This window comes from Coenobita brevimanus, chromosome 62, assembly GCF_032717465.1.
Source record: "Coenobita brevimanus isolate Jiangsu-jjx chromosome 62, ASM3271746v2, whole genome shotgun sequence".
In the NCBI taxonomy this organism is placed as follows: domain Eukaryota; kingdom Metazoa; phylum Arthropoda; class Malacostraca; order Decapoda; family Coenobitidae; genus Coenobita; species Coenobita brevimanus.
Genome location: NC_137015.1, coordinates 36,649,614 through 36,666,693, shown reverse-complemented (window position 1 = coordinate 36,666,693; position 17,080 = coordinate 36,649,614). Strand labels below are relative to the sequence as shown.

At 42.0% G+C, this 17,080-nt stretch overlaps 1 protein-coding gene across 2 annotated transcripts in view; it reads right to left on the bottom strand.

Moving 5' to 3' along the window:
- Positions 1-17,080, bottom strand: part of LOC145404061 (protein FAM151B) — a 55,773-nt gene that overhangs the window by 34,959 nt on the left and 3,734 nt on the right. The window contains exons 1-2 of one of the 2 annotated variants that reach the window (XM_080275662.1): positions 16,145-16,214; positions 5,940-6,101 (exon numbers count right to left, since the gene is read on the bottom strand). In XM_080275662.1, the coding sequence (XP_080131788.1) occupies positions 5,940-6,101; positions 16,145-16,187 (205 nt within the window). In that variant the 5' untranslated portion in view covers positions 16,188-16,214. Of the gene's footprint in view, positions 1-5,939; positions 6,102-16,144; positions 16,215-17,080 lie in introns of those variants that run through there. The other variant, XM_080275663.1, reaches the window with a different exon arrangement.

Genomic DNA, 17,080 nt, shown 5'->3' with positions numbered 1-17,080 from the left:
CTCAGTGAGTTGCCAGTTAGTCCAATAAGCCATAACCTGAGCATCACATGCTATTTTCAATAATTTATTTAATCTTTCCTTCTCTTCCCTTAGTCACTAATGGCCTTGTACAGTATTTGATTTTATCATAAAAAAAATAGGTTTGACAAAGATTTCAGCCTTCCTTAGAACTAACGCCATGGTAAATGCATCAGGAAGTGACTCTGTTTCTAGCCTCAATCTAAGAGGTGGGGATGAGAGATGACAGAAATGCTAATACACACTGGTCCTACAAGAAACCATCAGGTGTTGTTAAAAATTCCACTCATATGAGGTAGGTCCCATACCCTTGGAGCTGATTCATAAGGGTTAAGTCACATGCCACAGGTTAAAGTATGTCACAGTCACATCCATATCCTCTATTAACCCCTAAAGAGCACAATTTTCTAAAGCTACCCCTGGGGGTAGTCTCCCCCCCCCAAGAATACTCCCCCAGTATCCCTGCTTGTCGTATGAGGCAACTAAAAGGGTTGGCGGAGGGTTAGTGCCCCTCCCCGGAAAACAGCAAACTAAAAAGATTAACAAGAAGCCTCGGACAAGGATTGACCAAAAGATTATGACCCAGGACCGGACAAAGGACATGGTACAGATCGCGACATGGAATGTCACACACCATACAGCATTACTAAACAGGATTGTGTCAAAGGTATTCTCTCTCTCTCTCTCTTATCATTTCTATCTTGGTAAATGCTCCTCTGAATGCTTTACTTGCATCCCTCTCCCATTATGGCAGGCATAGCACCCATCTAGCTACACACACATATGCCATCCAGTCAACTCTGCAGTTTTTTCCAGTCTAACTTTTCTTCACCACCTAGTTTTTTCAACATAGTGTCCAGGCATCTATAAAAATGCAGACCATCATTTCCATTTTCTTAGGATTAATATCTCATGAAAGAGAAAATTTCCAGCTCTCAGCCTTAAAAAAAAAAAATATATATATATATATATATATATATATATATATATATACATACACACACATACAAACACACACTTTTTTTTTTTTTTTTTTTTTTTTTTTTTTTTTTTTTGAAGGCTTCAACATGCTTGCATGTGTCAGCCTTGGTCACATAATGGCGGCTCTCCATGCTGCACAATCTATTGCAGCCTCCCTGTTCAGTCCCTTAACCTTGAGGTCACACTTAATGACCTCGTCCCACATCTTTCTCGGCCTACCCCTCGCAACCCCATCCCCAATATTTACACTTCTCACCTTCTGCACCCAACTATCGTCCCCCATCCTCTCCACATGACTAAACCATCTCAATCTACCTCTCCTCATCACAACACCAATACACTTCAGTCCCATCCTACCTCTCAACTCTTCCATCGTAACCCCCCCCCCCAGGCCTTGCACACAGGGACGGACTGCACATCCACCTAATCATTGTCATTTCTGTACGTTTGAGCCTGCGAATTTCCTCTTCCTTTACTGCCCAGGTCTCACTACCATACAGCATCACACTCCTAACACATGTTGCATACAAAGACCCCGTAGCACATAGGAAGAGTCCTCTCAATGTCAGGAGAGGTAACAGCTCCCTGAACTTCTTCCAATCACTTCTCACCCTAGCCACAGGGCTAGCTCCAGCCCCCCTCCAGCACATAACATGTCTCCCAAATAACAAACCTCTTCCACACACTCAAGAGACTCACCAGCAAGTTCAATTCTTTCACGCCTGACAATCTCCACCTGCTCTCCCCGACATGCCACACACATGAAATCAGCATTATCTCGCAGTCTACCTCTGATACCACTACATCTCTTGTGCATCCATTTATCACAAACACTGCACAAGATGGAATTACTTCCCACGTCCTTGGGGCAAACTGCACATGGCCACTCTCCCTCATCTTTGACAGTACTGCCACCAACCCTAGATATCATCACTTTTGTTTTATCTGCATTTACCCTTAAGCCCTTGTGCCCCATACCATCTCTCCACTTCCTAAATCTTTCCTCCGCCTCCCTTTCATGCTCTGCCATCAACACCAAATCATCAGTATACAACATCTCCCATGGGAGACCATTTCTGAAGTCAAGTGAGAGGGCTTCAAGTACCATGATGAACAACATCAAACTCAAAACTGACCCCTGATGCACACCAACGTTCATGAAAACCTCATCACCCAAATCTCCATTCTCTCTTACCTGGGTGCGAGCACCCACATACATGGCCATAACCACCCTAACCAGCCACTCCTCCAGGCCAAGCTTTCTCAGTGTGTGTGTGTGTATAGCCTATATATACAGTACCCTCGCGTCCAACACGCATTTGTCCAGCACAGAGAGCAAAAAATTAGTACGATTTAACACAATTTAATTACTGTAACATGGGTGCATTAGCATAACACGCACGGAGCTCCGAGAAGTGGGTGAAATCCTCAGAGTTCGCCTCTAGCACGATCACCCCCGGTCCAACACTCATACTGGACATTCCTGTGATGGTGACAGCCGATCAAAACTTGATCAAGTTGCCTCCCCCACCCGCTATCATGACGTGATCATGATGTCGCCCATTCAAAAATGCTTCTGCTCGCACGTGATGTTTTGTTTAAATTTCTCCCGCCACAGTGCTACTCAGTCGCATAATTCGCACTGGAAGGTGCTTTTTTCTCGCTGCATTTTCTGCCCTTGCTACTGCATTTTATCCTGCTCACGATGCCTAGGAAGCCTTCTGAGAACCCCAAGAAGTGGCGGCACCTCCCTCAGACCACCAAGCATGAAATCATCAAGAGGAAGAAGAAAAGGGAGAGGAAAGTGGACATCGCCAAGGCCTACGATGTGAATGAAGCCAGCATGAACCATAATAAAAAACCAAGACAAGATCCTGGTAGCAGTGAAGGCTTACAGAGTGCTAGGACAGGCAGAAGCAGGACCTTCCACGGATGTGGATGAGGACAGTGATTCTGATTGTGATTTCGCAGGATTTATGAGGGAGGTAGAGGAGCAGCAGCAGCCATTACCCGCTAGTGAAGCCAGCAGCCATCCTTCGGGGACCCAGTAGGACTACCTACAGCCTCGGATACCACCTTCCATTCCCAGCAAGCCCACCAACACTATCCTAAAAGGTTAGTTATCATTCATAGTACAGCACTATTTATTATAATTACAGTAGTACCAAGATATGTAAAGGTATATGGTAGGTGTTTAGGGTGACTTTGGTGACTTTTCCTAGGGATGCTGACATAATTCATTTTCCCCCATAAGCTCTGTTGTTTGTCCAACACGTTTTTGGTCAAACACAGGACCTGTGCATGACAATATTACCGTGTTGGACGCGAGGGTACTGTATATATATAAATATATCTATTGCCAGACGCCTCAATCCTGTTCGGGGTGGCCACAAACAAATCGCCTCCACGTCGCTCTGTCCCCCGTCATTTCATTGCCCTGCTCCCAACTCACACCCCCCTCTCTCATATACCTCTCCACCCCATCCCTCCATCTCATCCTCGGCCTCCCCCTCCCTCTTCCCCCCTCCACCTCACTCACATACACTCTCTTCGACAGTCTTTCACCCTCCATCCTCTCCACATGGCCAAACCACCTCAGTATATTCCTCCTAATGCTTCCTATCACATCCACATCCACACCACAACGCTCCTTTATATCCTCATTTGTCAGCCTCTCTCTCCATGTGACTCCACAGGCTCCTCTTAAATAACTCATTTCCACTGCTCTCACTCTTGACTTGTGTCCTTCCAGCAACGTCCAAGCTTCACTTCCATACATTAGAGTTGGTATCACAATACTGTCATGTAGTAACTTCTTCACTTCCACGCTCACTTCCCTGCTTCTTATCACTGCTTTCAAGGAACCAGCAACCTTTCTTCCCTGCTGTACCCTTTCAAGCACTTCACCCTCCAAACCTCAATCCTTACTCATCACACTTCCCAAGTACTTAAACGTACTCACATTTTCCAATTCCTCACCATCCAATCTCGCTGTACATTCACTGACTTCACCTCTCTCAAAGACCATCACTTTACTCTTTCCTACATTCACCATTAGATTCCGTTTCTTATACACTCTCCCAAACTCATCCACCAAGCCTTGCAGCTCTCCTTCGTCTTCACTTAACAACACAGTATCATCTGCAAACAACAGTACAGGGAGTTTCCAAACACTACCCTCTCTCACCAGGGCCACTCCAACATCCACGACCCTACCTTGTACCTCTTTTATTACCCCATCCATGTACAGATTGAACAACCATGGAGACATGACACATCCCTGTTTCAACCCAACCTTCAAAGAGAAAAATTCACTCAGTTCACCATCCACACGCACTGCAGCCTTAGCATCATCATCCATGCTCTTCACAGCATTCAACAACTTCCCATCTACTCCATATATTCTTAATACTTTCCACAATCCTTGTCTATCCACCCTGTCATATGCTTTCTCCAAATCCATGAAAGCTGCATACAACTTCTTTCCCTTCTCTAGAAACTTTTCCCCTAAAGATCTAAGAATGAATATCTGATCTACAAAACCTCCTCCCTTCCTAAAGCCTCCCTGTTCTTCTCCAACTAATTCCTCTGTTCTTTCTCTAACTCTGTCAATAAGTATCCTACCATACACTTTTCCTATTATACTAAGAAGACAGATGCCCCTATGATTACCACACACTTCTTTTTCCCCTTTTCCTTTGTACAAGGGAATAATTATACCTGACTTCCAATCCTCCGGGACTCTACCTTCCTCCCAGACAAATCTGCACATTTTCCACATCCATTCTACTACTATCTCTCCCCCATACTTCAGCATTTCACCACACACTCCATCAATTCCTGGGGCTTTCCCCAATTTAACTTTCTTCATTGCTTCCACAACTTCTATCCTACTGATTTCTTCCTGTCTTCTCACTTCCCTCCTTCTCCCAGCCATTCCCCAGCAACTTATACTCGCATTACTTCCATCCTCTATGTTCAACAATTCCTTAAAGTGTTCTCTCCATATGCTCACTCTTTCTCCCTTCTCCACTAGTAATATACCATTTTTATCTTTCACTCCCCTGCTAACTTCACTTCCATCCTGTCTTACTCTTTTCACCTCTTTCCAGAACATTTTCTTACAGTCCCTCCACTTTACACTCAAATTCCTTCAAATTCCTCATCCGCTCTCTTCTTACTCTCTCTTAATCTTTTCACCTCTCTCTTTCTTTCTACATATAACTCTCTCTTCCGCTTCTCAAATTCTTCCACGCCCCTATTTCTCATCCATGCATTGTATGCTTTCTTCTTTTGTGCCACAGCCTGTCTCACCTCTTCATTCCACCATGCTGTTCCTTGCACACCCCTCCATCTTCTCTTCATCCGACACACCACATCACATGCTGCACATATTTCTTCTGTAAATATCCTGCACACACCTTCCACGTCCCCCATCTGCTCCAATTCATATTTGTCCAATCATTCCTCCACTTCTCTCTTATACTCTGCCTTTTTCTCATCCTCTTGTAACCTTTCCACTCTCCGTACAAATACTCCTTCTTCCCGTCCTTCCCATATACGGTATATATATATAAACAAATAATAATAGAAAGGGGGGGGAGGGCATACAAAAATCTTTGACCTCCTCTTTGGGGATACAAAATCAAGCAAAAAGGAGGCCTCAGATATAACCTCTCACTTTTCTATGCTGCTATGAATACAAGGTTGTTTGTAACAAGTTCTGGGAAATGGGATCAACTTACCTATACACTAAGTGGAGTGGATGGAGGAAGTTCAACCTCCTTACCCTTACTCCAGTTAGTCACCATTTAATACACTAAAAGATTATGTAAGAAGTGTTTTGCCTCCCTTTTCAAAAGAAGGCAAATTTACATCATTACCTTTATGCTACACTTAATTACAGGAGCTTACAGTATTATCATGGGCATACAACCAACCTTCCAGTGCATCCTTCAGCTTGGCAACAGAGTTAACAGCATGAGCCCAGCTGACCAAACTGAGGTCCTCATTCACCCCAGGGAAGAACTCCACCGCATCCACCACAGGCCAGCTGCTCTTGTTGTTCACTGTCTTATCTTCAGTCGACATCGTCCCCAATACTGCAACCACAAGATAGGTATCAATGCCAGGGTACATCAAAACACACCAAAATAGTCAGATCAACTGTGACTAATTCATAAATGCTTTAATTACACACCTGTCCTATCTGTGTCACTGCTTGCAGAGTAACCCCGGTCTGTCTGGCTGAGCAGACCCATCAACTGTAGATATGCAATTGCCCCTGCAGGGCTATTAATTTGGTCGGGTTTTTAAAGGCTCCAACATGCTTGCATGCATTGACCTTGGTCATCTAATGGCAGCTCTCCATGCTGCTTGATCTCTGGCAGCTTCCCTATTCAGTCACTTATCCCTGAGGTCACGAGCAATGACCTCATCCCATGTGTTTTCCGGTCTACCTCTCGCAGCCCCTCTTACTTTCTGTACCCAGTTATCATTCCCCATCCTCTCCACATGCCCAAACCATCTCAATATACCTCTCCTCATCACAAAACCAATACACTTCAGTCCCACCCTAACTCCCAACTCTTCCACTGTAAACCTAGCTCCCCCAGGCCTCGCATTCAGGGACACACTGCAAATCCACCTAATCACAGCCATTTGTGTACATCTGAGCCTGCAAATATCCTCTTCCTTTACTGCCCAGGTCTCACTGCCATACAGTATTACACTCCTAACACATGACGCAAACAAAGATCCCTTGACACAGAGGAAGAGCCCTCTCACGTCAGGAAAGGCAACTACTCCCTGAACTTCTCCCACCCGCTCCTTGCTCTAGTCACAGAGCTAGCTCCAGTTCCACCTCCAGCACATAACATGTCTCCCCAAAAACAAAACTCTTCCATACATTCAAGAGACTCAACAGCAAGATCAATCTTTTCACACCTGGCAATCTCCACATGCTCCCCCTGACATACCACACACATGGAACCAGTATTATCTTGCAGTCCACCTCTAATACCACTACATCTCTTGTGCACCCATTTATCATAAATAACTGCACAAGATGGAATTACTTCCCATGCCCTTGTGGCAAATTGCACTTGGCCACTCTCCCTCTTCTTTGACAGTACTGCCACCAGCCCTAGATACCATCACATTTGTTCTTGCTAACAAGGAGAGTATGTTTTCACCCTGTTTGTTCATTTGTTAGTCTGTCTCTTAGCAGGATTACTCAAAAACTAAGAGACTTGGACCAAATTTGGTGGGCAGATAGCCCATGTCCAAGGGAACAATCAATTAACTTTTTGGACCGATCTGGATGATATTACAGATTCTGGATCCAGAAAACATGTTTTCTGAAACCCTAATCAATGATGAGAAAATTAAACCCATTATGAAGAGTGGTTTGGAAATAACAATGCCCTTGTCAGAGAGATGTGCTCCACAGAGTGCCTATTTGTTTTTATCTGCATTTACTCTTATGCCCTTGTGCCCCATACAATCTCTCCACTTTCTAAGTCTTTCCTCCACCTCCCTTTCATTCTCTGCAATCAACACCTATTCCATGCAATAAACTGATGTTCTTTTGTGACACACAGTGCCTCATAACAGCAAGGTACAAAGAAGAGCTTGGAGGTTTGGTTCTTAAATGAATGCCGCATTTGTGTCTCCATCCAGTTAATAGGAGGCACCACAGTAGGCTCCACGTCACTCTGTTATATGGTTACCACTTTGCATTGTAAATGGCTGCCTGGGGTACAGGAAACCATTAGGCTTGTCACTCAGTGTAGTCACTATATTCAGTTAGCAGATGATGGTTACCCTCATCTACCTTTAGGTGTGGCAGTGTATGGTGTGGTGGTATCCCCCAAACGCCAGGCTATTTTTAACACAGTCATCACCTCACTACCGACAATTTCCCAGAGATTGCTTGTTTTCATACCTTAATATTTCAGGAAGTATAGCACTTAGGGAAACAAATTAAAGACCATATTACTCATCAACTCTTCCTCTTGTGAATGAAAGTATCCCCAGGTCTATATGTTATTGCACTGATGAATAATGACTAATAACTAATAACAAATTTTCGGCATGAAAGCAGGACAGGCTTGTGTGTCTGCCCGTGCCACCGACTAAGGCTTTGCACTCAATGTGATAACTTCTCCACTACTAGATAAACTAGACACTGTTGCATCCAAGGCATGTCTTACAGCACTATCACTGAATCTTTTTCTAGTATTCTTGGAAAGAGGCTTGGCTGGGGTGGATGATGCAATTGGCTACAGGTGGCGCGGATGGAATCACACGGATAGGAACCTGAAGACATCGTTGTAAACCAGGCAAAAGCACGGGACAGACTGACTCTTGCCTGTGTGCTATGGAGGGACTCCCTCCCTACCCTTTGGTACCGAGATGAAATGGTGGTGGGATAATACTTGCGTATACAGCCACTACCCAGCAGCCTTGTAGCACCCCGATTGTGAAGTGTATAGACATTACCTGGCGGATAGGGGTTAAGCAGGGTGTTCCATTTGTTTACCAATTTATACTTGGAGTACAAATGGAACCCTGATTTTAGAGTTTTTTCAACCCAAAAAAATCTGACATAAACCATGATTTTTGGCAGCCTTTATATATCCCACTGTATGAACATTCATAAAATTCACTGCAAAAACATAACTGGAAGTGTGGTGGCTTAAGAGGTGCTGCCCCAGACCCTCATTAAGGTGTTACTGTGACATATACTATATGTATCGTACTACCATTCTAAAATCCAAAAAATTCTGAATTCAGACACTTGTCCGGTCCCACGTGTTTTGGGTAAGGGATTGTGTGTCTGTTTAAAAATTAAGGCTTTAATAATAGGCTTTAAATTTTTTGTCCTGGATCTAAAATACTGGTAACAACTACAGAAGACCCCTTGCTATAACAGACTCCAACACAGTGGATATCAGAATTAACAGATGCCATGAAGCCCACTGAACCTTCGTTGGCTACAACGAAAAATGTATTAACTGGGGAGCAATACATGTGTTTCTTCCTGCTCTTCTTACTCCAACCTGGCCTAACACTGCCCTCTCTCCATCATGATTGCAGAGCTGTAATAACAGACTATAGGAATATTATACTAGTCATGGAGAGGTGCTGTGAGAAGGATGTGACATAAGAAGCAAAAGGGCAAAATTATGGGCCAAGTTAGGGCAAGATGGGTATAGTTTACAACTTTAGTACTAGTATTGGCTACTGTACTCATTTGTTTTCAAACGCTCAAAATCCCACCTTGAGGGGGGACCCTCAGATATTACAAACTATTGGCTAACCCTCCATGGTTGAGCCCCTGGAATTTGTCAAGACCCATTGGCAGACCACGAGGACAATTTTTCAAGTTTTGAAAATTGAATTTTTTTTCTTGCCAAACTGAAGAGGAACATCAGATTCACCTGACAGTGCAATTCTGAGCTTCCAAGACCCATTCTGTGCTGCACAATGAAGCACGAAAAAGTGCGCAAATTTATGCAGATACTGTATTGGTGTTTTTTTTTTTTTTCACCCCCCCCCCAAAAAAAAAAAATTCAGTAGTGCTGAAATGGTTTGAAATGACTAGGTATGTGTACTACGAACAAAATCAGTACATAATATGATAGGTTTCAATTTTAAAAAATACTATTTCTTAATTTTTCCAAATTCTTTTATGTTTAATGTGTTTATGCTACTAGTGAGTTATTTCCAAGGTCTGGGTGTTTAGTATGTGTCCAAAAAGAGGCGAGAGATGATATTTTTAAGACTCTAACCAGATTAGGGTCCTCCTTTGTGTCAACAGGCCGAACCACAGCGCCTAAAATTAGATACAACTTGTGATTAGCACCTCGCATGAGGGAATTAGTGTAAAGGGAAAGTATGGTTTTACATCCATATATTCAAAAACCATCCATATAAAGTATTCACCACAAGAACACCTCACATGTTGTTGAAATGCTTGTGCAAAGCAAGAATTATGAAAACGAAAAAATTCAATCAATAACATGTGTACTTATAAATAAAAATATCATAATTACAAAAAACCCTTCATAAGTCAATCTATATGGGGCACTAGGGAAGTCTGACTTACCAAATTTTCCGACTAACCAGAAATAAAAAAAAAAAAAAAAAAAAAAAAAAAAAAAAAAAAAAAAAAAATTTATAACCTCCCCAGGAACAGCAAATTATATGTGATTACTTGTTTATTAACACTAAACTAAAGAAGCATTTATTTAAAAAAAAAAAAAAAAAAAAATCAGTGCATAGCCTATCCTAGGCTAGGATCGTAGGCAGCATAAGTGGAGGAATGCAACAGCCAAGAAAAAGTTCTGCTTTTTTTCTTTTTTTTCTTCTTTAATGTGTCCAACTCTGGGCATAGGCTTCATAGCCTGCTCCCAAGGCCCAGTAATCCTCCCACATTTCGATCACCTCTACATGTCACCACCTCGGCGTTAACACCCACCATCCATGTTGAATACATGTTAGGGCTGTCTCAGACAAGACTGATGTATTGGTATTAGTGGGGGTATTTTTATGACATGTCAGCGAGTCTTCTGGTAGATCAGTAAAGTCTGATTTTGTGAAATTCAAATCCTTAAACTATTCCCTGTCCCAGCGGGGATTTGAACCTGGGTCCGGTAGGACTGCAGGCCACCTCTGTAGTGACTGAGCCACCGCCTCCCCTCTTTGCTGATGTGTTCCCTGACTCCACCTTCCAAAGTACACTTCCCTCCACTGCAAGTATCTTCACTGCAAAACTGTACGCTATTCTATTTGCTCTTTAGTCTCTTCTTAGGCTCTCTTCCTCCCCCGGTAGGACCGCAGGCCACCTCTGTAGCGACTGAGCCACTGCCTCCCCTCTTTGCTGTTGTGTTCCCTGACTCCTCCTTCCAAAGTACTGTACACTTCCCTCCATTGCAAGTATCTTCACCGCAAAACTGTATGCTATTCTATTTGCTCTTTAGTCTCTTCCTAGGTTCACTTTCTCCCCCTTTTTATCTTCTTCGATTCTTTCAGTGTACTCACCTTACACACCACGCCTTTTCCTCCTGTTCGAATTACTCAAATTCAGGAGTGGCTGTTCTGTCTTTATGTAAAAAGTTAGTCTGTCTCTCCATGTAACTTCACATGCTCCTCACAAAAAACTCATTTCCACTGCTCTCACTCTTGACTTGTGTCCCTCCAACAAGGCTCAAGCTTCACTTCCATCCATTAGAGTTGGTATTACACTACTGTCATGCAGTGACTATTTTACCTCCAAGCTCACTTCCCCGTTTCTAATTACTGCTTTCAAAGAGCCAGCAACCTTTCTTCCTTGCAGTACAATTTCAAGCTTTTCACCCTCTAAACTTCCATCCTTATTCATTACAATACCCGAGTGCTTGAATGCATTTACATTTTCCACTTCCTCATCATCCAACATCACTGTACATCCAGTATCTTGAAGACAATAACTTTACTCTTCCCTACACTCAACTTTAGATTTCGTTTCTTACACACTCTTCCAAATTCATTCACCAAACCTTGCAGTTCCTCTTCTTCTTCACTAAATAATACAGTATCATCTGCAAACAACAGTACAGGGGGTTTCCAAATGTTGCCCTTCCTAATTAAAGTTGCTCCAACATCCACTGCCCTACCTTGTATCTCTTTTATAACCTCATCCATATACAGATTGAACAACTATGGAGATATGACACATCTGTTTCAATCCAACATTCAAATAAAAAAATTCACTCAATTCACTATCCACATGCACTGCTGCTTTAGTCCCTTCATATATACTCTTCATGGCATTCACCAACTTTCCATTTACCCCATATATTCGTATTATTTTCCACATTCCTTGTCTATCCACCGTCATAAGCTTTCTCCAAATCCATGAAGGCCGCATACTACTTCTTTCCCTTCTCTGGAAAACTTTACACTAAAGACCTATGAATGAATATCTGATCTATGCAACCTCTTCCCTTCCTAAAACCTCCCTGTTCTTCACCAACTAATTCCTCTGTTTTCCCTAACTCTGTCAATAAGTATCCTATCATACACTTTTCCTATTAAACTAAGAAGAAAAATGCCCCTGTGATTACCACATACTGTACTTTTTCCCCTTTTCCCTTGTACAAGGGAATAATCATACCTGGCTTCCACTCCTCTGTGACTCTACCTTCCAACTCCCTGGCCAATCTGCACATCTTCCACATTCATTCTACTACTATCTCTCCCCCATGCTTCAGCATTTCACCACACACTCCATCAATTGCTTGGGCTTTCCCCATTTTAACTTTCTTCATTGCTTCCACTACTTCCATCCTACTGATCTCTTCTCACCTCCCACCTTCTCCCAGTCTTTCCCTGGCCAATTTCTTTCTTTCTTTCTTTTTTTTTTAATGCAAGAAAGAAGGAACCAAAGGCCAGGAGCCCGCAAACCGTTCCTTTCAAAAAAAAAAAAAAAAAAAAAAAAAAAAAAAAGAGAGAGAGAGAGAGAGAGAGAGAGAGCCAAATTCAAGATCCATTCATTTTGAGATGCCTGGACACACTGCGTTTGAAAGACTGGAGATCATAGGAAGTAGGAAATACAGACAGAGGGAGACAGTTTCAGAGTTGACCTGTTGCATAAATGATGGACCGCGAGTAACGGTTAACTTTTGCATTAGAGAGTTGGACAGAAAAGGGATGAGAGTTTGTTGCTAGACGGGTGCGTAGCACCCGTCATAGAGGTGGAGGGATGCAAGCAGACAGCTCAGAGGAGCAGTGACCATTGAAGTAGCGACAGAAGAGATAAAGATGCAACAGTGCGGCGAAGAGACAGAGGTTGAAGGGAGCCAGTAAGAGGAGGAGAGTTGATGAGAAGAAAAGCCTCTGACTCCACCCTATTGTGAAGAGCTGTGTGTGGGGAGCCTCCCAACACATGAAAGTTGTACTCTAAACAGGAGTGAATAAAACCCATGTATAAAGCCAACAACTGTGCAAGGGTAAAGTAGGTACGGAGTCGGCTTAGCACACCTAATCTCTTGGATGCAGATTTTACAAGAGATGAAATATGATTTTTCCAAGATAAGTCCCGAGTGAATGAAACCCCAACCATGTTCAAGGATGATACAAGATTGAGCTGGATATTATTTAACCTTAGAGGGTACTCCTGTGGAAGACTGTGTCGGGTTCATAGGTGTAAAAACTGAGTTTTTGATGCATTAAAATCAACAAGATTATTTTTACCCCAAACAGATATACGAGCAAAGTCAGACATTAGGTGTGCCATAGCCTCATCCCTTGTTTGTTGAAGTAACTGCTGAGATGGACGTTGCGGTGCTGAGATGGACGTTGTGGAAACCGAATGGAAAGGTGAAGGGTGGAATCATCAGCATACAAGTGGATAGGGTTTGATGTACAACTTAGAAGGTCACTGATGAATAAAAAGAAGGGAGTTGGTGACAGGACAGAGTCCTGAGGAACATCACTGTTGACAGATCTAGAAGAACGATGGCCGTGTACAACAGCATCTATAGAATGACCAGAAAGGAAGCTATTGATGAAGGCACAGATAGAAGAATAGAAACCATAAGAGGGCAGTTTGGAAATTAAAGATTTATGCCAGACTCAATCGAAAGCCTTTGAGATGTCAAGTGCAAAGGCAAAGCTTTCGCCAAAGTCCCGAAAAGAGGATGACCACCAATTTCATTCTCTATGTTTAACAGCTCTTGAAAGTGTTCTCTCTATCTGCTCACTTTTTCTCCCTGCTCCACTTGCAATCTACCATTTTTATCTTTCACTTCCTGACTAACTTCTTTATCACCCTATCTTACTCTCTCTGCCTCTTTTCAGAACATTTTCTTACATTCCCTCCATTTTACACTCAAATTCCTTTCAAATTCATCATCCACTCTTTTCTTACTCTCTCATACTAATCTTTTCACTTCTCTCTTTCCCTCTAAAATTAACTTTCTCTTCAGTCTCTCAACTTTCTCCATGCCCAAGCTTCCCATCCACTCACTACAGTACTGTATATACTTTCTTCTGTTTTGTACTTATGAATAAAAATATCGTAAGAATGAATGTCTTCCCTCGTCTTGTTAATAATGTTTACTTTTTTTTGTGTGTGTGTGGTGGTGGTGGTTTAGAAACAGAGGAGAAAGATAATGGGTGCAGCACTTTCTTGACTTTCTTGCTTTCTTATTTTTACTTACACTAACATTTGGGGGGAGCAAAAGACTGAAATCCACTCATGACTGATTCATGAGATGTACTGACTGCTTGAGTGGTTTAGAGGCTAGAGTAGGTCTGTGTTAACATCTCCTAGACCTCTGTTCCCTTCTCAGAAACTTTCACAGTTTTCTGCATGTCGCGCTGCACTGATGCCAGTGGCAATGCTATAGTAAAATGTCATTTGACGTCAGTGGCCATGGAAGGGTTAACAGACCTGGCTTTCCCCCAGTCAGTCCGTTAATGCAAGGGTCTACTTATGAAAATACAGCATATATAAATTTATATTTACCATATACTCTTATAATTTTATAAGTCCATACATTTTTACCACTCTGACTACCCCCCAAATTGCTACCGACTCCAATTCCACAGCCCTGGTTCCTACATGAACAATAATCAGGGTAGTGGTTACCAAACAGTGCAGCACAAGAGGATAGCAGGTGTGGTGAGAAGATTCAAAGACAATAAACGATTTAGACTTTTAAAAAATTCATGTGCCAAAAATAAATATGAAGGCCAGAAATATCTTTGTGAATTCCAACTGTTTAAATCTCACAACAGATAAGGAGGAGGAAATGGTATTCATTTCAAGTGATCACACCCTGAAAATGAAACACGAATGTCACTGGACTCTCTTTGGATATACAGCCAAAAATAGTAGCCATGCATCTCTTAGGGAGCATAATCCACTCTTCTACAGTTCTCCACAACATATTGTAGTGAACAGGAATTTTCAGCTCTGAAAAATATCAAAGACTAGAAACGAGAAAGCCTTAAAGATGTTGATGACGAGATGAGAATTAGTTTGTGTCAAATTAGACCTAATATAAATGAGACAGTCTCACACTGCGCATTGAATTTGTATTTTTTGTGAATGAATCATGTTTTTACGCAGCTCTATTGTTTTATATTTTCTGGATGTCTCATGATCATAATATAATGCAGCAGAATTCTATGGTATGAATAAAGCACTGCCTGGAGTTAAATTTAAATCCCCTAGGTATTTAAAAAAAAAAAAAAAAAAAAAAAAAAAAAAAAAAAGTGGCAGGAGCAAATTTTCATTCTGAAAGTGCAGCCCAAAGAAAAATGTTTGGTAACCTCTGACATAGGGTAATAATACATGTAGTCAAGAGAAGGATTCAACCTAATTACAGCACCATGCTTATGCTTATCGGTCACTAACTTCATATACAGGATAGCATGGTAATAAATGATGCACATCAACTCCTTCAATGCAATGACTTCTTCATGCTAGCAACTCAAGGTTGTCACACAAATTTATTCGCTTAAAAGAGATCTCTTGGACAGAAGGAATTAATCCCTACAAGACCTCTTGGAGAGAGGGAATCAATCCCTACATACCTCAAGAACAAAAGGAATTACTGGTAATCCCTACAAGACCTCTTGGACTGAAGGAATTAATCCCTACAAGACCTCTTGGACAGAAGTAATCCCTGGTCTTCACAGTTTTTTCACTAAGATGAATTCAACAACTGCTGGTAGAAAGATTTGTTGCTGTTGCTGCTGCTCTACCCTGATCTGTCTGGCAACAAAAAGCAGGCAGACACTTTCTTCTAGCAAGAAGGGCCTTGCTAAGATTGAAACAGGGTCCTTCCATATGGCAAGGTGCAGGGTAAAAGGAAGAGGCATAGCCCTAAGAAGATGAGCTGTGACGGCATGCCCTTGTTTCACAATTGGATGTGTTTTTTTTTAAACTATTCATATGATGGTCTTCATGTAACAAATTTTAGCACTACTGTAACCGTTTAAGCATTAAATGACCGTATAATGAAAAATCGGCTACCAAAGAGGGTGGAAAAAAAAAAAAAGTGCAAATGATCATACTGTATACTGAGCAATAGTATGATGAAGGTGTGTGTATGTCATCACTGTAGCATTCATGCACATAGCAGCTTACCTTTCACACAAAAAATGAAGTAGAGTTCCAATAAAGTGTACATTTTGCACAGGGAGTAGGGCACCAGTACACTATTGTATATGCTACTAACGATGACCCACAGAACTATTGCTCAGTCTTCTCTGCAGCATCAACAGTTACTGCAACGTCTGGCAAAAAGAATTTTTTTTGCTACACTACTAAAGTAACTACCTTAGTCAAAAGATGAGAATTTGAAATGACAGTATTCACATTTCCTCCCTTTCAGAAAAAGGGAAAAAATCCTCAGTTATAAAACCTTTGTTGAATTACTGGTAGTTACTCCTACTTAATATACTTAAATAGCTGTACAGAAATCCCTTCCATATCGTAGAGGCTAGGTTTTACACCACACACACAAACGCTAAGCTGAGAATGGCTAAAACCACAATTACTCCTCATATGGCACAATTTTCATTCTCTCAACTGGTTAGCATATGGAAGCCAACTGCAGTGTTTATGCTGTTAACAAAGGAGTAACCAATTGTGATTTTATTCTTGGCCAGCATGTAACCTGCACCAAACTTATCAAAAAAAAAAAAAAAAAAAAAAAAAAAAAAAAATCTATCTATCTATCTATTGCCAGACGCCTCAATCCCATTCGGGATGGCCACAAACAAATCGCCCCCACATCGCCCTGTCCCCCGCCATTTCACTGCCCCGTTCCCAACTCACACCCCCCTCTTTCATATACCTCTCCACCCCATCCCTCCATCTCATCCTCCCCCTCCCTCTTCCCCCCTCCACCTCACTTACATACACTCTCTTCGTCAGTCTTTCACCCTCCATCCTCTCCACATGGCCAAACCACCTCAGTGTATTCCTCCTAACGCTTCCTATCACATCCACATCAAATAATAAAATAAATAAATAAAAAATAAAGCTACAATGTAAGAAGTACTCCACAAGTGAATAAAT